Source organism: Apis cerana, linkage group LG11 (assembly GCF_029169275.1).
Source record: "Apis cerana isolate GH-2021 linkage group LG11, AcerK_1.0, whole genome shotgun sequence".
Lineage (NCBI taxonomy): Eukaryota > Metazoa > Arthropoda > Insecta > Hymenoptera > Apidae > Apis > Apis cerana.
Genome location: NC_083862.1, coordinates 12,602,543 through 12,625,147, shown reverse-complemented (window position 1 = coordinate 12,625,147; position 22,605 = coordinate 12,602,543). Strand labels below are relative to the sequence as shown.

At 39.1% G+C, this 22,605-nt stretch overlaps 1 protein-coding gene and 1 long non-coding RNA gene across 3 annotated transcripts; one reads left to right on the top strand and one right to left on the bottom strand.

Moving 5' to 3' along the window:
* Positions 1–806: 806 nt before the first annotated feature.
* LOC107995141 (chitin deacetylase 1) lies at positions 807–12,538 on the bottom strand. 2 transcript variants are annotated; one of them, XM_017052466.3, is made up of 6 exons: positions 12,379–12,538; positions 10,284–10,416; positions 9,058–9,188; positions 4,184–4,333; positions 2,966–3,888; positions 807–1,828 (listed from the first exon to the last, which is right to left on the bottom strand). In XM_017052466.3, exons 1-6 carry the CDS (start codon positions 12,452–12,454, stop codon positions 1,592–1,594), a joined length of 1,650 nt encoding a protein of 549 aa, XP_016907955.1. In that variant the 5' UTR covers positions 12,455–12,538; the 3' UTR covers positions 807–1,591. The 2 variants fall into 2 exon arrangements, with proteins under 2 accessions (XP_016907955.1, XP_016907956.1); XM_017052467.3 differs by lacking the exon at positions 9,058–9,188 and adding an exon at positions 8,876–8,988.
* LOC133666984 (uncharacterized) lies at positions 7,939–9,569 on the top strand. Its single transcript, XR_009831976.1, has 2 exons — positions 7,939–8,291; positions 8,762–9,569. It is a non-coding gene; the product is annotated as an uncharacterized LOC133666984 (long non-coding RNA).
* Positions 12,539–22,605: the final 10,067 nt, after the last annotated feature.

Below are 22,605 nucleotides of genomic sequence, written 5' to 3'. Positions count from 1 at the left end.
TTTGCGGCACTCTGAAGATGGCGTTGATTTTCATATTTTAATCATATCCCTATCCTTCTCCCACTTATTATTCTTGTCTGCATCATCTCGAGAAGATTCTCAAGAACTTCACGCTAATATCAAGTATATTCCTATTATAAAATATAAATTGGAAAATAAAAATATAATTGAAATATCTATCAGATATGCAAAAATTGAGGTTCTTATTGTAATTGAGAAATTCTTATAGGCAGAATAAAAATATCGAAAGGTTGCCAATCAAAGAAAGTGCAAGGAATTACTTTTTTGAATAACGACTCGTGATCGAAAAGGAATGCTATCCGAAATCGAAAGATACTCTCGGGCTTCTGTGCAGATGGGAAAAGGACAAGTTATTAATGACATTTTACGACCTTAACGTTGGCGTCTATCGATGATTTTCAAGGCTATCGAGAATGTGTCATCATGTCCGACAACTAAATCATCTTCCACTCGATTCTATTTCGAGATTAACATTCCTGTTATCTAAAAGTTTTCGAAATTGACTTTTGCACGTTGAATAATCTCGAAAGTAGTTTGATTGTCTAATATTCGAATTAATCGTCGAAAAAGATGAAATCTACTTTATCCATTTTTCTTTTTTTTTTTTTACTAAGTTTACTTATCTTACCATAAAAATTAATTCTTAAGAAGAATAAGAATACATGTTGTATTAGAAATTATTATTTATGCCAATAGAACTTCTCACGTGATTAAAAAATTATTTTCACACATATAAAAGTGTTTCGTGTATCAAATAGATGATAAAAATAAAAAAAAAAAAGAAATTTTTAGTTTCGTACAACGTTTATTGTGAAATACTTTAATAGGGACTCTAAGAATTACATACTTAATTACTCTCACTTAATTACTCTTTCTTAAGTGCTAAACGTTAACCAAGTGAACACGGCGCCTCAACGATCGATGAATCAATACGCACTACGCGCCGCAGAAGAAAGGGACGAGGGATCAGAGAAAGGGCAAGGATACGGTGGTTATGTACAAGTTGAATAAACTTACACGAAGAACTCGTTCCTCCACAACAAAGAGGAAATAAATCCCTTCGTTCTCTTCTTTTCCTTTTCTTTCTTTCATTCTTTCTTTTTTTTTTTCTTTTTGCAATCATGAAAAACCGTTTCGCGAACGAGAATTCGAACTTTGACTTTCTTCTGCGACAATAATAAGGAGAGAGAGAGAGAGAGAGAGAGAGAAAAATCTCAAGAATAAAAACGACGATTCAATCAACCAAATCGTTGGACTTGTTATAAAATCCCATTCAAAAATATCACAACGTTTAAGAACTCGTGCAAAATTTCGCGGACTAAATTAAAACCTACATAAGTAAATGCATCGACGTTCAAATTTGCTTTCGAAATCGAAATCTTGGTATAAGTAAGATTCGAGTCAATCGTGGCAAGAGATTTTTTCCTCGTTTTCCGTTCGCGACACGTTTTCAGTGCGACACGTTCAGGCGCGTGTGCCCCGAGAAAATTTCTCATCTTCGATACGATCTTTGCCGAATTTTTGTCGAGGACACGCGCCACACCAACGACCGATCATTTCTCCCGATCGCTCATTTCTTGTTCGCGGTGAAACCGTCGCCGGTTGGGTCGAGCAGCCATGGATAGTAGTTGGGGCACTCCATGCAGGTGAACAGACGAAGGGTTTCGCCGGGAAGCTCTCTGGTGGTCAACGGGCAGGCGTTCGGAAGGGAACAGTAGGGCTGACCCTTCTCGTCGCAGGTCTCTTTCCAGTCCTGGAAGTCTCTGAGCGCCGAGAGCTCCGTCGGTGTTTGCATCCATTTGATCACCTGCAAGTGGAACGAGTACGTATTTGGTCGGACCTTAACTGAATTTTCACTCGTAAAGTGTTTCGATTTGACGTATCGTTTTCAAGATTTGGGGATATTTTTCTTTTGCAAGTCTGTATATATAAGTTTGATTATATGTGCATTTATTCAAAAGTTTATACTTTTTGTAACCATTTTTGATCGAATATCACGATTGAGGTTAGAGCAGTGTTCAAGAGAAATTTGAAATTAATTCTTAACAAATTTGTAGAATTTCGGTACGAAAGAGTAGTTGGTCTCGCTAGAAAGTTTCGATGCATTTAATCTATGCGCTTCTGCTATCGAAATAATCGAAGCGGAAATCGTGTTTCTCTGGAATGAAAGCAACGTACGGGTAATTGTAAATTACGGATCGATCGGATAGAAATATATATACAGCGGATTCATCCAGAGAAAAATAAAGAAAGAAAGAAAGTTCGTATCGCGGGGTTGGATTGAAAGCGGAAAATGTATCGACGTATAAAGAGAAATAATAAAAGCGAGGTTTGATGGATCACGAATGAGAAACGTCGTGATGCGGCGAAATTGAAAACGTCGGATAAATTGAACTGTATCAAAAGAATCGTGATAGAGGTTCCAACGAATTTCACCTTCCATTAAATGATATCCAAGCAATAACTTTAAAAGGTAAGAAGAATTTTACTTGTTTTCTTTCGAACCGATTCGAAATTATTTTCTCGCAAATAATTCCACACTTCCTGAAAGAGGATCGTTAATAAGTAATTAAATTTGATTCGATTGGATTAATGAATTAAATAGAAGTAACACGAATTTTAATTTAAATTTAAAGATAAATTTTGATTTCTAATTTATAAATAAGAGAATAAATTACCTTAAGGATAACAGGGTAATATCTTTTGAAAGATCTTATTGACAAAGACGATCGCAACTTCGACGTTTAAAATAAAAATTAAGATAAAAAGCAGGAGTCAAAGTTTATTCGACTTTTAAACCCGTTACGTTTCGTTCGAGATTGGTTTCTATCTATAATAAAATAAGAATTAATCGTACGAAATTTAAAATACAATTTGTAAATTAATTGTAATAACTTGGAGATTCTTTACAGGTAAGGATTTTAGTGTGAAGCAACGTGCTCACCTGGACCATGGTAACGAAGTACACGTCGCTTCTGGCCAGCATCTCCTCGATGAACTTGATCAACTCCTCCCTGTACTCTTTCTTGCTCTTCAGCCACGAGGCATGGAAGTGGAGGCCGAGGGGCGCCCTGTTGCTGTTGAAGTGCCTGTTGAAGTTATGCCTGAGCAACCTGGCGAACTGCTCCCCGGTCTGAATGTTGGAACACGAGTCGACCATGTGGCAGCCGGGCAGGGACTCGTCGAAAGTCGGGTCGTCCCTTCTGTCCAGCTCGTTCATCACCATCTCCCACACGGGGTGGGACCTGGACGGACAGTTTCCACCGTTGCCGTTGCACTTGTGAGGCATCCTGAAGTACAGGGTGTAGGGCCAGATGGGCACACGGCCAAGGGACGCGGTGATGGAGGCGTCGTAGACGAAGAACTGGTCGGCCATCATCTCGAACTGCTTGTTGCCGCCCACTCGAAGGTAAGGAGCCCTCATTCCAATGATGGAGCCGTCGGTAATGTTGGCGAACCGCTCGATAATTAGCCTCGCGCCTGCCATCTCCGCCAGCCAATCGTCGTAACTGCCCTGGGTCCAATATTGGGGATCGTCCTTGTGGGTGAGGGAGAACACGGCTATCTCGTGCCCTCGACGATGGAGATCTTGGACCGCCGAGTAGTTGGTGTACTTGTGGGAGACGAAGAAGGTCCCTCTGATCTGGCAGCCGTTGGGGTTTTGCCGCTGCCCGTTGAAGATCTCCTCGTAGAGATCGATGTTGTCCACGTTCACGGCTCCGTTGAACGTGATGGTGATCATTTGGGGTACCTGGGATGGCTCGATGTTCCCTGGGATCCTCGTACCGTCGGCGGAACAGTAACAGTCGGGGAGCAGGCATTGGGTTGGGTCGCAGTCCGGTGCGCGGTTCGGGTCGGTTTCCACGGCTGGAAAGGAGAATGAATCAACTTGGAATCGTTGGAAGAAAGTTGGAGAAATTTAACGAAGAGATAAGATAAGTTTCTGGGAAAACAGAGAAAAAAATATATATAATAGTCGTTTATATGTGGTTCTCGATCAACGCGAGGATCAAAAATGAGAAAATATTTTTGTTCGGAAAAAGAGATAATGATTACGTATAATAATAAAATGGCGATTCGAGAAAGGTTAGGAAAGCACGAGTACAAACTATCGCTGTTCCAACTCGATTACCAAAAGGAGCGGTATCAAATCGACACTTACTGCACGCATTCTCGTCGGATTCGTCCTTGCAATCCGGTTTACCGTTGCAGAAGAGCTCCTTGTCGACGCACTCGCCGTTACCACACGATAATTTGCCCTCTGGGCAGACTGGTTCGTCGGTCCTCAGGATGGGCAGCACCTTACGCGGCTCTGCAAATTGTAATCCTCGTTAACAGGCCGATTTCGTCGCCTGGACGATAACCAACACTACTTTGGATTGGTGTTTTCACCACAGCTGCAAATTCTACTTTTACTTCGCCCAATTTATATGTACAGATATCGTGGCGCGCTCACCAGTGGCGCAGGAATCGGTGTCGTTCTACTTGAGGAGGAATTGTATTACGAAGGAAATCGATCGACTATTTATGGCTGGATATGCATTAAATATATTTGTGATGATATTTTTGGAGGATCGATTTTAAAATGTCGACTATAAATCGATTAAATTGGGAAGGCAAAGTATCGTGATTAAAATTTTATCATTTCTGCAAAAGACACGTGATAAAACGACACGAATCTTTATTATTTGATTAATCTTTAAATTTGATTTCGATGAGTTAAGATATTTTCATAATGTATATAACTTTTGCATCGATCATGATCACAAATATATTAATACACAATATAATTTTTACAGGGATCATATATTACAATGATAAATTTATATTCTTCATGAATAATATTCGAAAGGATTAAAGGTTGTTACTGTGCGGGATTAATGTGACCCAAAGCTACGTAGTACATTGCCAACTCGATACTAATCCCTTATCTTATAATATTTTTTTATTTTCAACGATTACTCAAAATAATATTAGCCTTTTACCGCTAATAATAAAGGATCGAAGCCAGAATTAAAAATAAACTTTCTTACGTGATATTATAAGGCAAGGGATTAACTATAATAATCTAATTACATCTTGTAAGACCAGTTACAGTTTCCTCGAGCCCCCGTGTAATCTGGTATTTATATACACGTGGACTTTATGTACAGGTGTGGGAAGTTTTCTGAACACCTTTGACTTCTCTCCATCGTAGCTTTCAATATCGAACATATTGAAATCGATACATCTTTTATACGATAAAGCGTCAACGAATCGTCAAAGGTATCGAGCTAAGAGGATTTCGAATTATCCTTGCGTCAACAGTTCCTACGCCACTGCGTATCAACCGGTCTTTTCGTTCGCCTCTCTTCAATTCCTTCGAGGAATTTCTGACTTCTAGCCGACTGGAAAAAAGCGTAATAGAACCAACCAAGATGGACGTAACAAAGAGAACTTTTGATTTTCCATTTCGCTGGGAAATAGAAAAATTGAAAAAAAAAAAAAGAAAAGAAGAAAAAGAATCTTTGTATCGAAGATTCTCTTCCCTGGGGCAATCGTAAATTTCTATACTGAATTATTTATCCAAGAAATCATTTCGAGATCGTTTGTAGAAGGATATTAACAGAGAGAAACAAAAAGAGAATGACAAAAAGAATGTAAAAACGGAATGAAAAAGGAACGAATCACGGTTGGCCTATCGCGAGAAGTATGTCCAAGTGTCGAGAGTATCGTTTGTTTCGTTGGCTCGCAGCGATTTGCACGCAGATAATTCCGTGATAAATATAATAATATGATAAAAAGAAAAGAAAAGAATAGACACGTATACATACATATGCACATATACACGCACGCACGAACACATATATACACATACATATACGCAGGCATTGTTGAGATAATAATGAGATAGAGAAAATAGAAAATACGGTGATGAAGAGATGAGCTATTGCGAAAGGCGAAAACAGGCAGCGAAGAAATAAAAAAGTTGAGGCGGTGCCTCGACGTACCACTCGTCGAGGGAATACGACGCGAGAAAAGAGAATTGCAAGTGATTCAACACGTACACACGCGTGCACACATATACAAGCATACATACAGTGAGCAAAAGAGGGGAGAAAGAAAGAGAGAAAGAGAGAGAGAGAGAGAGAGAGAGAGAGAGAGAGAGAAATAAAAAGAGAAAAATCATGAATATATGAGACTGCTCCGATTTAATTTCATTTGCGGCGTTACGCTTTCAAGCAATGCAGTTTGCTCGATACGTAAAAGGAATATCTTCGTGGATATATTTTTGCCGAAAAAGAAAAATGAAAGCAAACTTCGCCATTTTCTTCCTTTTCTCGTGCACCTTTCACATTTAAAAACTTATTTCATTTTTCTCGAAATTATGGCTTTAAAAATCGGTCATTTTTAATCATTTATGACGCAATGATTTATTATTACGATCATTGATGCTTAAAAGGCAAAACACTTGAATGAGGCTATAGGCAAAAATCAATTGACTGTAAAGTAAATAGATCGATAATTCACGGTGTATTAGAAAATTTCAATATATTTCTTTGTACGCTACGCAATTAACCCTGTCAGGGCCAAATTACAAAGAAGAAAAAATAAGTAAATTTATCTTTACGAAATAATTAATAAACAACGAATTTGTCTTTTCTGAATATAACATTGCGTATATTAAACAATTCAAGAAAAAATTAAAAAAGAACAAAAGCTAACCTATAACATTCTCTTTTGACCAATGCTATCAACATCGATCGATTATATCCAAACTGAGTTGAATTGTTGAAATTCTTTTTTTTGGCCAATTGTATTCCGCGAGATTAAATCAGAAGGTCTCACGGAAGGCACTCAAAAAAACACGCGAGTCCTTCGTTCGAAACGAAAACGAAGGAACAGAACTCGATTGTAACAAGCACACAACTGAAGTGACAGTTAGAAATAATGGCGGTCAGCGCAAGAAGAAAAAGAAAAAGAAGAAGAAAAAAGATAGAACAGCTACAAAATGTCACCTTAAACGAGAATGAGATGATATTAATTATTCCGTGAGATAGAGAAAGAAGAAGAGAGAAATTAATGAGATCGATTCGCGACGATTACTCGCGCGAGTTTCGAGTTCGATAAAAGCGAACGAGTCGACTAAAATAACGAAGAAGCCGTTATAAGGAGGCCAGATCGTCGAAGCGAAACCGATCTGGAGATATGGACAAACAGAGCGAGAGAGGCAGAGACAGATATAGAGAAAAGATAAAGAAAGAGAAAGGTAAAATGTATGCGTATACTCGTATTGCGAGACAGAGAGAGGTAGAAGAAAAAGATATCAGCAATTGAGAACGTGCTACCTTGTACCTGGAGCGATCGCGGGGAGAAAGAATTGTGTTTGTTGTATATATTTATGCGAATATGTGAATAAATATGTGAAGTGTTGATATGTACAGGTGAACAAGAGTGTGTTAAAGTGAATTCTACACAACAAAGCTGAAAAATTGTATTGCGTGTCGAGAATCGATTTCGAGAGACGTATCGAGGCGTAGAATAACTTTATTCGCGATTATGTATTTAGTTGCATAGATTTTAATCGATGTTGATATTTTATAATTATTATAGACAATCCTTCAATTTTTATTTTTAATATTCGAGTAACTTGGAAATTCAAGTTTTTCGTCGGCTTTTTATAATCTATATCAGGAATTCAATCTCTCGAAACGACGCAGAATGTTAATTAAAAATCGCTTAGGAAGCGAATCGAATTGACGAGAGATGGGGAAAAAAAGCGAGGCAAAATTTTCACGGGTATTAGTCGTGCAACATGAATCGAGAGAATTGCGTGAATCTGGCAGGAAGAGAACATCGATAGTCTCGAAAAATTAGGTTAGAACGCTCGAGGCACGAGCTTCTCGTCTCCACTTTCGCTCAAAATCGAAACCAGTCTCTCTCGGCAACGAATCGAAAGTGGCTGAACTGGAGATTACGTCTCGAAAGTGGTCTCGTGTTTGTAATGATCATGCGTTTTCACTCGGCGAATGTATATACGTAGAACGTTATTTAAACTCACGTAACTCAAAGATATGCACGAGTGGAAAAATATCGAATTATAAATCGCAAAACCGATCACTTTTGCGTGACTTTAGAAAGTATAGGAAATTAGATTCCATTGAACGTATTTCGAGATAACTATAATAATAATTGGAATTTCGTTTGTCTGGTAGTTAGACACGAATTTCTTATTTTAATTTAAATAAACACGAGAGAATCGTTTGATAATTAAATACAATAGTATGAAGGTAATGAACCTAACCTAAAAATAAAATTTAAGAGAAATATACATGTACGTGATTTCTGATTAATTTTTGGAGACGAGAAGTATCGTGGATGAATCTTAAAAGTGCGTAAGGATAATCGTGCGTTAGTATTACTACCTTACGAATGGTGCGTGCTACGTTGCGAGTCTACGAAGGAGCCGGGCTTCTCCGTATATTTTTTAAAGAATTTTTCATCATTCTCAATAAGAGAACGAATGAAAACAATCTTCTCAATAAGATGTTCTTTCCATGAACGTGCGTTATATTTCATTTTATCCTTTTCAAAAAAAATCCGTCTTCTTTTAAAACAAAAATTCAAATTTTTTTCTTAACGAAAAAGAGACGAGAAGTTGTTTCTCATCGCTTTCCATATAACATCGACATCGAAAACAGTTTAAAGCAATTTTAAAAAGAATCCGACATGTGTCTTATATCTTTTTCTCTCTTTTCAGAGATATTCTTTTCACAAAAGGAACGAAAGATCGCATGAACGCATTCCTTGGAAAGAGCACAACGGAAATGGAGACAGAGTACACCGGCTCACCCTGGTCGATACATCGACTTACTCTCGAGCTTGTCACAGTTGGTGACTTTGCCCTTCCAGTCGCAGGTCTGTTTGTCCAAGTCAAAGGCCAACCCGCTGGGGCACGTGATTTGCTTCAGGCCGGATTTCGTGCACCTGTGCGTGTCGGACAGAAAACAAAGGGGACGCCGTTTAATCGAATAGGAATCTGTATGTATCGCTTACTCTCGAGTTGGTCGCAATTCTTCACGTTCGTCTTCCAGTCGCACGTTTGCCTCTCAATGTCGAACGCCAGACCTGTCGGACATCGGACTGTTGCCAACCTGGTCACGCCAATCTCGCTTGCTTTGTCGCATCTGTGATTCAATTATATATATATATATACATATATATATTTTTTTTATATATTTGATATTTGCAAATTATTATTCTTCTTCCAGATTTTGGATAGTTGATAATTTCTGCTCGCCATCATGACACGTCATCTCAAGACACATTCTAATTAAAAGAGGATGAGAATCATAAGTTACGTGAAAATTATTTTGAGAAATTCACATTTAAGGAAAGAATAAATTAATATTTAAGGAAATAGATTTCTTTATATATTTTTATGATTTCAATATTAGTTTAATTTGCAATTCTAAGATTCTTAATCTTTTAAATTTAAAACAATTTCATACATGTTATACATTATTATTTTAATTGCAGGTATTATTCAATAAAATTGTCAAATCAAATTATCATTCATTAATATCCAATCTTTTCCAATTGTTGAATCCTGAGAAATTTTAAACTAGTACGTATAAAAAATTGTAATAAGTAAATTTTTGGTAAAAATTAAGAAGCCAGGATAAAATTATTATAATCACAGTTAAGGAAACTTCTTCCAAAACGCGTGACATTCTGCAACAGGATCTGCAGAATTCCTGCTCCCGAGATATTTTTGTATGTCCTTGGCGATGGAATACTTTGCCCATTCGTGTGAGTCAGGATACACCGCTGTCGTCATCGTGTAGAAGGCGAGTCCTGTATCTAATATCAGGCTCACCTTGAACCTTCCAACGCGGAATTCGATCGCGAAGGAACCGAAGGAATTCAACGTTTGATCCTTCGCATAAATCGCCGTTTTTACCGTTAACTTGGCCGACCTTCGAGATTTCTACTCGTTGCAGAATCGATTACGATTTGATTTGTACGATCAAAAATGTTTCTTGTAAAAAATTTTGATATTTTTGGACGATGATGCGATTTCTACTCGCTGGAGAATCAACGAGCTCGTTTTTTGTGAAAAACTTTGATATTTTTGGACGATGATGCGATTCTTTAATTTCATTTTAAAGAATTGTTCACGTTGAATTTCTTAAAAGTCGTTTTTCAACGTTCGACGACAGATGGCGACTCGAAGTGGTTAACACGTTGAGTTTTATTGGTAATTCAGCGAAATAAATTACCTTACGACATCGCGACAGTCCCCGTCGACGTTCAACCGGAAATACTCGTCCCCTGGCCTGTCTTGGCACAACTCTTCGGCATTCGCGTCAATCCCATCGGCACCCTCCTCGTCTTGTGCTCTGACTTGTGTTCCTGAAAATTTGAATACGACGTTAAACAAAGGATAATCAATTAATAATATTAATAAATTTGAGAAAAGTAATTCGTGTTCACATAAATTATTCGAAGTTGAATAATGCAACTGAAAAAAGAAAAGAAAAGAAAAGAAAAGAAATAATGGAACAAAACGAAAATCTTGGAAAGTAAAAAAGACATTACTGACAATTACGTATTACTTTCTAACATCGATTACATAAACGGACTCTCGATCCATCAGCACAATCTCTAATGCAACTTTTCAACATCCTTCCCTTCCATGCTTTCGTTCCATAAAATAATCTAACGACTCTAGATTCACGATACATTACTAAACAGTAATTTTGCAATTTTTTCCTTCCATGAAAATATTACCGAACAAAATAATCTTTCTTTAATCTTCATAATCAAACATACAATCATACACATCTCGTGAAAAAATTATTATTCCTCGAAAAGTGGAGGAAGAAGCTTGATAATTTTTCTAATTTCTCAGATCGAAGGGAGAAGAGCAGAAGATGGAGAAAAAATGGACTCCATCGATTTCCCCGCGTCCTCGCCATCTTTCTTCGGTTGAATTGGCAAGAAGAGGAGGAGGAGGAGGAGAACGAATTGACAACGAACGTGACATTTGAATAAAAAGGGCAGATTGGCATTGCTAAGATTGTCCGTGGAAAATGTCGCGACGGTTGGAAGCCACGATCTCTCGAGATCGTAAACGACGAACACGACGGGGTCGGTGAACCCTCATAGAAGTAGAAAGTCTTGGAAATGTCAGGGCAACGAAGTAGTAGAGGAGAAGGAGGAAAGGGAAGCGACAGTGGTTCTCCAAAGTAGGTTCTCTCCATCTCACGTTCCTCTCCACGGTTCTGCTCGAGCATCCTCGATCGGACAAACGTCCCTTCTCGTGCCTTCTCGTTCATTTACGACACCTGAATCGTGATCCGCGATCGTGATCGACGCCACTTCCGGACGACTCGTCTTCGGCAAAAGTTTCACGTTCCACGAGACTGTGCCCCGTGAATTTTATTATATATTTGTCCGGAGACGATGGGAAAATTATCAATTTTTCGAACGTGTATCCCCGATTATTTTTATCTGTTCAGTATTTCTAAATATTAACTTTTCGAATGAGATGTTCCAATTGAGTACAAATTTGCCAAGCTTCTTGGACAGTAAATTTCGAGTAGATTTCGAATAATGATTTCGTAAAAATTGAAAGTAGGCGTCGTTGGATTGGCGAGACCGTTTAACCGTGTCTTGTCGCGGCATCAATCGTTGAAGTCACCGGAACATTCATTGCCGCCGAGCCAGGTTCCTCGATTCTCGGGACATTTATGGCTGTTGTTAAAGTCGAGACGTTTACAACCTTCGTTTAATTTTCCCAACTACTTGAATTGCGTTGAGACATTTTATTTTTATTAACCGAGCCATTGAATAGAATTGCAAATAGAAATCCGAAGAAAACGAAGAGTTGTGTGAAAACTCGTTCGATTCACGAAGGAAACTTCGTGAACAACTCGAAAACAACTTTCACCTGCGTTTACAGAATCGGAACGTAGATATCCAAGTGTTTCTCTTCGAGAAATCAAATTTATTACCACGAATATTCTCTCTATTCTTTCGAACAAACTTTCACAAACTAAATCAATGAAATTCGAAATAATCATACTGTGTAAAAACCCTTAAAAATTATCCCTCGGCTTCAACTTTAAAAAGACTCTTTCAAAAATAATGAAATTCTAAAAATCTAAAAATTGCCTTTCACTCTCAAACGATTCTTCACACGAATCCAAACACCCCCTCCCCTGAACTCTGATCCTGAAATTTCTCAGCAAACATCCTCGAACGACAATCCTTCAAATATTCTTATTTCTTGGAAACGACCCCCAGTATCGATTATCCCCATGGTGGAAAATCGATATCGAAGCGCGGCCTGAAGGAAGAGCGTGTACTCACCGGCAAGCAGAAACAGGGATCCAAGAAGGAGCAGGAACCTCGGCGACATGGTGGCCGTCGTGGTGGTCGCCGTCATCGTCGTTGTCGGGACAAAGAGCGTCTGGACAAGCCGCGCCCTCTCGCCCCTCTATATGTGCACCACCACTCCTTCCTCTTCGTCGAAGGACTTTCACCATCCGGATGGTGCTGCCACCTTTTCCACGTCGTAAAACTGGCTGGAGAACGACAAGGGGTCCGTTCCTTCCGTTCTCTGTTACGTGGAAACGCGGAGTGGGGGGACGAAGTGGAATTCCATTCTCGATCTTCCCTCGAGCCCTCCCCTTCTCCATTTCTCGATTTTCCAAAAGATCCGGGAGGAAGTGAGAATCTTGGTTGCAGGTTTTGTTTCGATATTCGATAGTGCGTGCGCGTTCAATTTCGATCTTCCTCTTCTTCCCTGCAACTATCCCCTTTTCTTCCTTCTTGCTTTGATTCTGTTTTATTTTTTTTTTAGGAGACGGAAAGGAGAAGAAAGCTTGAGTTTCTATTGGAAGTCTATTGGAAGATGGGGGAAAAATAGAATAATTGAAGATATTCGTGATATTTGTTGGGAGAAATATATCTTTATTCGTTTCTATATATAAATATATATACAGTCAATTTTTTCTTCTTTCAGGTAACGAGTTGAACGATCAATTCTTCGAATCGTGGATTAATCGTAAGTGAAAATGGATAACTTTACTCGAGGTTTACTAGATGGAAGTGAAAACGGAATTTTGTGCATCGTTTTACGGTGACGTGAAAATGCCGGTTGGTTCTAAAAGGGAGTACGAAAAATGGATCGTGGTTGTAAAACTCGCGACGAAAGTATCGTCGACGTGCTCGAGTAACTTTCCACGAAAACTGCTCCACACCGCGCTTTTGTCGGCGGTATCCTTGAACCTTTTTCTTTGCTCTCAATCCATTTGCAACGAATTTCGAGTTGTGAACGGGTTTGACCTCCGTTTTGGAAAAATAAAAGATAATTAACGATGTCGAAACAATAATTATTTATGTTAATTCCACTCGGTTTGGTATTTTCTATAATCGTTGTTATTAATAATGCATATTAATAATATTCTATGAATTAATGTTGCGAAATTATCCTGTATTTACAAACAATTATATTTTCCATTGTTTCATGGTAATAATCGTTTCAAAATAGAAGGAGAAATTTGTTTTAATGCAATATTTTTTTTTTAATACCATTGGAAATTTTATTGAATATTTAAATGCTTTAAATATTTTTTTAGATATTTTTTTTTTGTTAATATTTTATAATAACTTCAAATATTTTAATTTATTTATACACACACCTCTCGAATGTTTAAAATATTACATCGACGTCGTTCTTCGAATTCAATGTACCGATCATAAATTCTATTGATATTCAATTTCTGAGGATCACGTTTAACGTTTCGTTACACGAGTAATGCAAAATACGCGCGTAAAGTAAATCAATTAATAGTCAAATGAATAAAGATTAATTAACAGTTACTTTCTCTACATTCGCGTTTTCAATCTTATTGAAACATGCTCTCCGAAACGACTTCTTTTTCTACTTTCTTTTCTGCCTTCTTAAATGTCACAGCTCTTCCTTTATGAATTTTAGTTTTGCTAAGATAACACCTGTCATAAATCGAATTATCGATCCATACGCCTTTAAATATTTTCCATTATTCTTCGGTATATAATATTATCAGAGATTTCTCATTCGATTTCTGTCAATCACGATCCCAGAACTTTATTAAAAAATACAAATACACGCCTCGATATCTCTAACAATATATCCATCCTCCTTTCGATGTTCTTCAGAGAAGAAAAAAAATTAAATATTCAAGGCAAAAAGTTAATAGCAAAAAAGAAGAAAAGAAGCGACATAAATTCCAAATTAATCTCAAAGGCATAATCTCTGGAATCGCGGATCCAATGGAATTTCCTCTTTATTAAAAAATTAAACAACTCTAGAAAGAATTAGAAGAGAAAAAAATACGTCAAAAATTTTAAACACTCGTATGGAATCGTGCATCATCATCCCATCCGCGAACTCCCAGTTTCAAAAATTTCCACAGAAATTCTTTATTTTCCATTTTACATGACCTCGATGCCGCGTGAATTATTCGCGTGGTTTTAAAGCTGCTCGCCAAATAATTCTCATTTTTCATTCTCCCACCCCTTCCACGTCCAGCATGGACCCTCTGTCCGGCTGTCAGCGCGTTTTACGCAACGCGTTTATATTCCGGGGAGCTAGGCCGAGATGTACCGGGTGGTTAATAAATTTGCGGTTTACGCGGTAAAAGGTTATCGACGTCGTTCAATAGCGCTATTGCGTTAGATCGTCGCGACTCGCATACCGCAATTCGCCGCGCAATCATATTGATTCCAATTTTCGCGAACAGAGGACAGTGGCCGATTATTATCGATCGAGTCCGATTTAAAAAAACGAAGGACTCTCGGGAATACGTTGGATAGGGGGAGGAGGAGGGGGAGGGCAGAACGAAGGACGGAACTTTTCAACGAGAGTTGATCGATGCCTCGTGAAATTTTTCTGATACAATACGATCTTTCAAGATCGATCGGTTTTATGCGCGTCGTTTAATTCTCGAAATTGGTTTGAAAACATTTTTGGAGAGCAAAGTGTCTCGGTTGATTAATTTCAAGTGCAACTTTCATAACAAGACTTATTGGCAAAATATGAAAGTAGAAATGATACAAGATTAAAAAAAACTTAATCGAAACTCGAGAAATTACTTAACATCCTTGCTTTATCCTTCCCTATCTTTTGAAAAATAACTCGAAAGATCCCGAGTTAAGTAAAGATACAAGTTTAAAGCAAAATTTCTAAAATTCTCAAACTTTCCAAAGAAAACGTTCAAAGGAATCGTTTCGCACGAAAGACACTCGTCGTGTCATAGTCGATGACGTAGCAAACGACATAGCCGACGTTTCACGAAATCGTCAGCAGGGAAACGTACAAAATGATTCCGTTCCCAATTTCGTTGCGAAAGTATTCGAGCGTAGAGCGAGATCGATCGGGTATATAACACTCGGGTTTATAACACGTCCTGAACCAGAACCGTGTGTTTCTTTATCTCGACACGTTCCTTGGACAAACGTCGAACAAAAGTGCGCGAAGAGGATTTAGAGAGAGGCGTTCGTGCCAGGATCAATAAATCCCGAGATAACTCGGACCTGTTGCGGGTATAACGGTTAATAACACCGTGTACAATCTTTCGAGACGCCTAGGATAAATTGTTGCGAAAAAAAAAGAAAATAAATCGAACAATTCGTTCGTCGAGGACAAAAAAAAAGAAAAAAAATAATTCTATATATTATATAAATATATATATATATATAGATAGAGAGAGAAATCGAGATTACGAGGGATAACAATGATATTAATCTCGATGTGCAGGGAGGGGAGAAGGAAAAGGAAGACAATGAGATTCGAATCGATGTTTCGTATTAAGGAATGGTGTCGAAAGATGTCTCTAATTAACAAATCCTGCTTGTTGGTAAGATTCTAAACAGAGCGAAAGAGCACTGGAAATAACAGACGGAATCGCACGAAATTCGATGAAAACGTTATCCACGCGTTTCTTCTTTTTTTTTTTTCGTTTCTTTTGACTTTCTCGATGGAAACGAAATTTCTGATTGTCTCAGAAATATTTCGCGGATAATACGGGGAATGATGACGAAACACGTTACACGTTACGCGTGGAAATATCACGGGGCAAATGCGACGCCTACTTTTTGAAGAGAAAACGAAGAAGAAAATATGTGCGCGTGGTTAAAATTTTATAGGGAACTATTGACGGGTGGCCCAGTTTGCCAATGGAATAAGCAATGGCGGCTCTTATTTTTTTATATACACTCCTCTCGAGAGAATTTATCGGCGATGTTAAAGTTACACGAGCCACTTTGTTCATTAGAAACACGGTCGTAAAGTGTACATCGAATCGTGTACATCGTAACGTATTAGCGTAACGCTTGTTAAAGGAGAACACCGATCCTCTTATTCAACCGGCGTTCCGATCGATAATATTCGAAAATTCCGCTCTTTCCCATTTCCCATTTTCCTTTTATTCGAATTATTTTTCTTCTCTCTCTCTCTCTCTATCTTTTTTGAAAAATATTTCAAAGATGAACTTTCACGAGTGGAGGCAGTGGTAGGAAACGGAGGATCGTAAACGTAATAATAAATATCGGAGAAAACGGGAGAAAATCGATGCATGGAATCCGTTTAACGTCGTCCCGAGAAGATACAAGTTTACAATGAAATTACCGTTATTCGACGTTAACCGTGTTATACACACGGAGAACGAGAGAGAGAGAGATAGAGATTTCGCGAGATGAGATATATTAATCTGCAGCCTTGTTTTTCCTGATAAACGAGCCGAATACGGATCGTAATACACGTAATGCACGCGGACACGTGTCTCCTGTGTGATTAACGACCAGGAAGTGGCTTATTTCCTTATTTAATCCGACCACGAAGTTTCGTGGGATCGATAGAAACGCGGGCTCGAGAAATCGAGTAACATTGAGCGAGTAACGAGCGTGTATCTGTATTCGTAAAAGTGCGAATCATTCTTTTGTTTGCGCCTCTTTGCGAGCGTCCTCCACTTTTAACAAAGCGCTGATTCGTTCGTCATCTCTCTCGCGATGCGAAAAATTCCGAACAATCGATTTTTTTCCTTAAACGAAATTAAATTAAGTTCGTCACGATGTTTTATCATTAAGCAAGAGAATTTAATCCAACATTCGGATCTCGGATTTATAATCTCGTTTCGTTCAAACCGGTTAATTCCTCGAAAATTCTAACTAAAAGTTTCTCGAATTTAGAAATCGTTTAGATTATCTTTCCGGAAATTAATCTCGGGAAATACGCGATTCCTTGAAGTTTCGAGATCGATCGATTTAAAAATTCGTGATAAATTTTTTTTTCAGAACAATGGGCGAATAGATCAAGCAGGATAAGCGAGCGTTTACGCGCGAGCAAGTTTTACAAATCATTACAAATTGCTTGGTTAAACCAGGCGAGGAGGGATCCAGAAGAGGGATCCTCTAACGGCATTTCTAAACGCGTGGCGAGGAGTCCTCCGGAGTCCTTGACGAGAGATGCACGCGAGATGCCGACGGAGGCACACGTTCACCGACAGAATAAATATATAAGGAAACCAGTTTTTCGCAGTTCAATCCCGCGCTTGGTATTCTTCTTTCAATTCCCCGATTTTTATCGCTTTTCCTTTTCTCCACTCGTCTGACCTATCTGCGTAACAAAAATAATCGAGAAAGTGTTTGAACCTTGATCCCTCGCCTGACTTTTTTCATCATCCTCCCGTTTGGCCTTTTACGCACTTTCGATCGACGATCGTTGATTGATCAATTGTTGCTCGCCGATGAGACAGCTCGTTTCTTTTTTTTTACCCGCCGAGATCGATGACTCGAGGGAACGATGATTAAACGTGGTCGACGATTTTTCTTTCCTTTTAACCGCCGCCAGGATTTTTCTTCCTATTTCGACGGGAATTGGAATTTATCTTTCTAACCTAACCGTTTCTCTCGATTTAACGTCCGCCGCTTATAATTATTACAACTGGTAGCAATAACGCTGTATAATTGGCTGGAGGAGTGTTTTCACGCATTTCTTCCTTTTTTCTTTCTCCTTTTTTTTTTTTTCACGCAGGGGACGTAATTGAGGAGATAAGGAGAGAAACGATGTTGCCGCATGACAAATTTTTTACTTTCGACTGTTAATTGGAAATGTCGGATAAAAGGATGACAAAAGCGGCAATCACGAGATGCAGAAAGTGTGTGAAAAGTGTGCGATCCTCGGTTAAAGAATTGCTTCTCCTGTATTATTATTGTTAGAAATTAAATTGGGGAGCAATGCTCCCTCAATTTACAATACAATTTGTATCGAAAAGGAACGTCGGTCGGGGATGAATCACGTTGGAAAATGAGAAAGAGTTTGCACAAGAGTATCAAACGCTGAAGGTTACATTACGGTAATTACGTAATCGGATAGCACAGTGACCCACAGACCTTTTTCTCCTGCTCCTTTCTTCCTCCTTCGTGCTTTCTACAATCGTAACCTCTCCTTGAACCCATCCTCGTGCCACCTCGAGATCGTCGCCGGATCGACGAATCCGCGAGGAATCTTGCCTGCCATCCACGTTGGATCCACGGATCCGGATCCATCGTGTCAACACGATTATCTCGACACGCCGTGTAACATGATTCCGTTCAATTCTCTCTATTCTTCGAGAGAAAAAGATCTTACAATGCTGTTCCTGTTCTTCGAAAATGCGTTATAAATCGCACGTGATGTTTTTCTTCGACAGATTGCACTTCTGTTCACGAGTATTGCGAGTTAAGTCAGCGTTATAGCCTCCTAGAATTTCGAAATATATTCACGAATTCGTTTCATGATTCGATGAGATTGAAATTTGTTTGATTTCTCGATGTAGGAGAGAGAGAGAGAGAATTGAGTTTCGATTTAGAAATATTTTTTCAGAATCAGAGATCTTTTCTTCTTTTAATCGAAATCTTGATTTCTCGAAGTTGAGTTGTTGACAGAGTTTGCAGAGAGGTTCTTCTTCTTTTTTTTTTTATAAAGAGGGACAAAAGCAGAGTTTGGTGAACTTTCTCCCAAAGAAATATTCGTGAAAGACCGCGTTCGCTTTAAAGCGATACTTCTCGTTCGAATAGAAAGCGCGTCGAATTTTGATTTATAGAGGACCTTTTGAATATTTATATATATATATATGTACACAGGAACGACAAATGCTTCTTCTGGAACGATTCCAAAATTTATACAAAAGTTGTTACGGATTCATCGAATTCTTTTTTTTCGACTCATTAAATTCATACTCTTCATAATTTTAATCGATTCATTATCCCTTCTTTTTCCAATGAAAGAAGATCGACTGAAATTTCGAAGAATATCGAAACTCGAATTTTTCTAGACGAACTTCTATTAAACGAAAGTCGATCTCGATTTTTCAAAGATTCAAAAAAAAGTTGCTCGACGGAGAGGAAGAAAAATCTCGAGGCGAAGAAGAACGCGACAAAGGCTTTCTTTCTTTCTTTCTATTATGGCGGACGGGAAAGTGGCGGCCGGCGCGCTGGAAGAAGAGAAGCGCGAGGGGAAGGCGATGTTTCGAAATACGAGATGCGCATAATTACGCGCGCCTACTTAGCTTTGCATCGAGAATGCAACCGAGTCCTCCGTTTTTCTGGCACGCCCCGCGACCACCTTTCGATCGGCCTTTGTGCGCCCAGTCGCTGCCATTTATGGCTTACGAACGCTTCCTCCCTCGACTCGCCCAACTAAACGCCGATTTTACGCCCTCGCAGATCCAAACCGTTTGAAAACACCTCGTCGAACAATTGAAGAGGACACAACTGATTTCTGATTGAAATTCCAATAGCACAAAGAGTCAATTCGGAATTGAATCGAAGTCGAAAGCATCGAAATTCGAGAGAATTGAGGGAAAATGATAAGTTTGCTCGCGTGGAGGATTAAAATCCGGGCGCACGTTAAAGGTTAAAACGTTAGATCGAGGAAAGGTGGAGACTGGATGCCGATCACGCGCCGGAAGAAGGCTCGTTTCGTATGATCGACACACGCCATCGGCCACGTGATTTTCACCTTGACCGTGGACGTGGGTCATCGTTCTACCTTCCGTTGGTGTCTCGAAATTTCTCGTTCGGGCCATTTCTCGTCTCCCTCTCCCTCCCTCGTTTTGCAGGGAGACGTGATATTAGGTGAGAAAGTAGGCTACTTGGAAAAAGTCGAACAAAGCTGGTTGAAATATCGTGGAATCAGTGGTTCGATACGAGGCAGATTTCCGCCTGATTCAATAACGGGTAAATATAATTATTGCTGCAACGAGATTGGGCCATTGATTGATGGTCGCTGCTGCCATTAACTGGAATTAACTGCCTCACCTACGTTTGATGATTTATCGATCGAATCGCGGATAATTATACAATTAAAATTCTTGGCCGTTCTTTTTGTTTTCCTTTTTTCTTTTTTTGCAAAGTTAAATTCGTAAAACGATAAGATTGAAAAACTCTGGCGATAGGAAAAAGGAAGAGAGAAAGGTGTAAAGGTGGAATTTATTCGAGAAACATTGCAAAGATTCCTTTTTATGTTAATGACTAATCTCTGAAAAACACGGGTTTAATTACCCCCATTCTGCTTAAGCGTAAATTATGGAATGCTCATCCCCGTTGGGGAAGAAGAAGAAAGGTGGTTTACCTTGTAGCGACAGCCCACATCGGTCACCGTGTGAGAAGTTAAGCTTGAGGAGAGAAAGAGAGAGAGAGAGAGAGAGAAAGGCGAGAAGAATGGAAAGTGACACGCGAACCTCCTCGTCGTTTCTCGACGATTGCGAGAACGACATTATCACCTTTTAATTATCCTTTTCGATGGTATTTCTCGAAATAACGATTTTTTCTTTTACCCGTGCCTCCGCCAGAAGAAGAAGAAGAAGAAGAAAAATAAAAATATCGCAATAATCGAAAATTTGAAAGAAATAAAATCGAAAGGTGGAAATTCTAACAATTTTTTTCGCGGAACAATCGTTCTGAGATCGTCTATTGAGAATGGCGAGAAATGGCGATAGCTCTGCGCTCCCCCTTTTTCGATGTCAGGTTCAGGCGAAGGCTGATTGTTCGAGGAAAGCACCGATCGATCCTCGCCGTCGATGGCGGATCGATCGATCGAGGTGGCCGTGATGGCGTTCCTCTGTTACGAGGAATAACGGAAAAGGCTGCGTGTCGCAAGGTAAACCACCTTCCTTCTCGTCCACGACGCGCGTGCGCGCCCAGATCAGAAGCGAGAATAAATTTCTCTTTCGTTTCCCTTTCGTGGATCGTTCCTCCCGATCGATTTTAAGGGAACGGAGAATTTAGAATTCAATTACAAAAATTCTATCTATAGCGTTAACGTATTATAGCGGAGAGAAGAAAATGTACCTCGGCAGCCAACGTTCCATTCATCCAAAAGAACGGCGCTACGCGCATTGGAAGATAAGATTATTTATAGTCAACCACGCTCCTAATGTAACTTAACGAACCAAACCATCTTGATACATTTGTTCAAAATCCTGCTCTCCCTGCACATCCATAAATCGTGTTTGGCTCCACGTTGCGCGTATCGAAGTCTGGACACACAATATTCCCTGGATGGAAGCGATACAGGTTCCGCGACCGTTTTGTTCTCGAAGGAAAAAGAAAGAAGAAAAACAAAGTCAGTTCGAATTTCTCGTCACGCGCGGCGCTGTTGTTCGATCGCTCGACGAGACAAAGGACAAAGGAAAAGCGACTCTTGAAGTCACGGTCGCTCACAAAATTCGAACGATTTCACCGATTCCTGGCACGAGTTGTTCCTGTTTTGCCGTTCGTTATTCGACGCGACGCGACGGCCATCCCGATTAATTTGTCGCGATTCCAACGGCCATAAATATTTTCAACTTGCCCCTCCCCACGCGAACACCGGATTTCGAGGGATTAAAAACGTTTCCGTCCGATGTAATCCGATTACAAAATTTCTGATTCTGATTTTTTGGTTTTTACGGGCACGTTTTTCGTAAATTCGAGGTTAAACCTTCGAGCGAACCGTTTCGCGTTTATTCGAGTAAGATTTGATAAATTGTTGATTCGAAATCCAAAGTCGTTAGATTCCTCGTATATCTCTTTTAAAATATTTTCTTATCTAAGTAGATTTCAATACTTTAAAATAATTAAAAATGTAATGTTAGTGAGTGTAAGGTAAGTCGTGATTTGATTATTTCTTGAGAATTTCTTTTTCAGTGTATCCATATCACGAGTTTGGTATTCCCTGGATGGAAACTATACCACATGACGTCCTCGTGAAACGATTTTATTTCTATTCGAAAATTCTTTCTCCGTTTTCGAACGATTTACGATGAGAAAGTCTGTTTTCGTCGTTTCACTTTTTACACTCGAAAATGAGGTAATGTTTGATTTTGAAATATGCTTTAGAGAAAAATCTATCGAGAAAAAATATTCTTTCTAAAAAAAGACGTACAAATTAATTGCTAAAAATTAATCCTAACCTTCTCGGAACGACGTTGATCGATCTTTCAAAATATTTTTGAAGATTTAGTTCATTCGGCTTCCTCGAGATCGCTGCCATAATCAAGAAGACATCCCGGAAATCCTCGGTGCAGGTCT

What these genes read in the sequence shown, in the direction of transcription:
- LOC107995141 (XM_017052466.3), bottom strand. Translation starts at nt 12,454, where the DNA reads ATGACGGCGACCACCACGACGGCCACCATGTCGCCGAGGTTCCTGCTC. An exon ending in ATCCGACGAGAATGCGTGCA is followed by an intron (nt 3,889 to 4,183) that starts GTAAGTGTCGAT and finishes TCTCCTTTCCAG; the next exon opens with CCGTGGAAACCGACCCGAAC. An exon ending in ACTTCGTTACCATGGTCCAG is followed by an intron (nt 1,829 to 2,965) that starts GTGAGCACGTTG and finishes TTCCACTTGCAG; the next exon opens with GTGATCAAATGGATGCAAAC.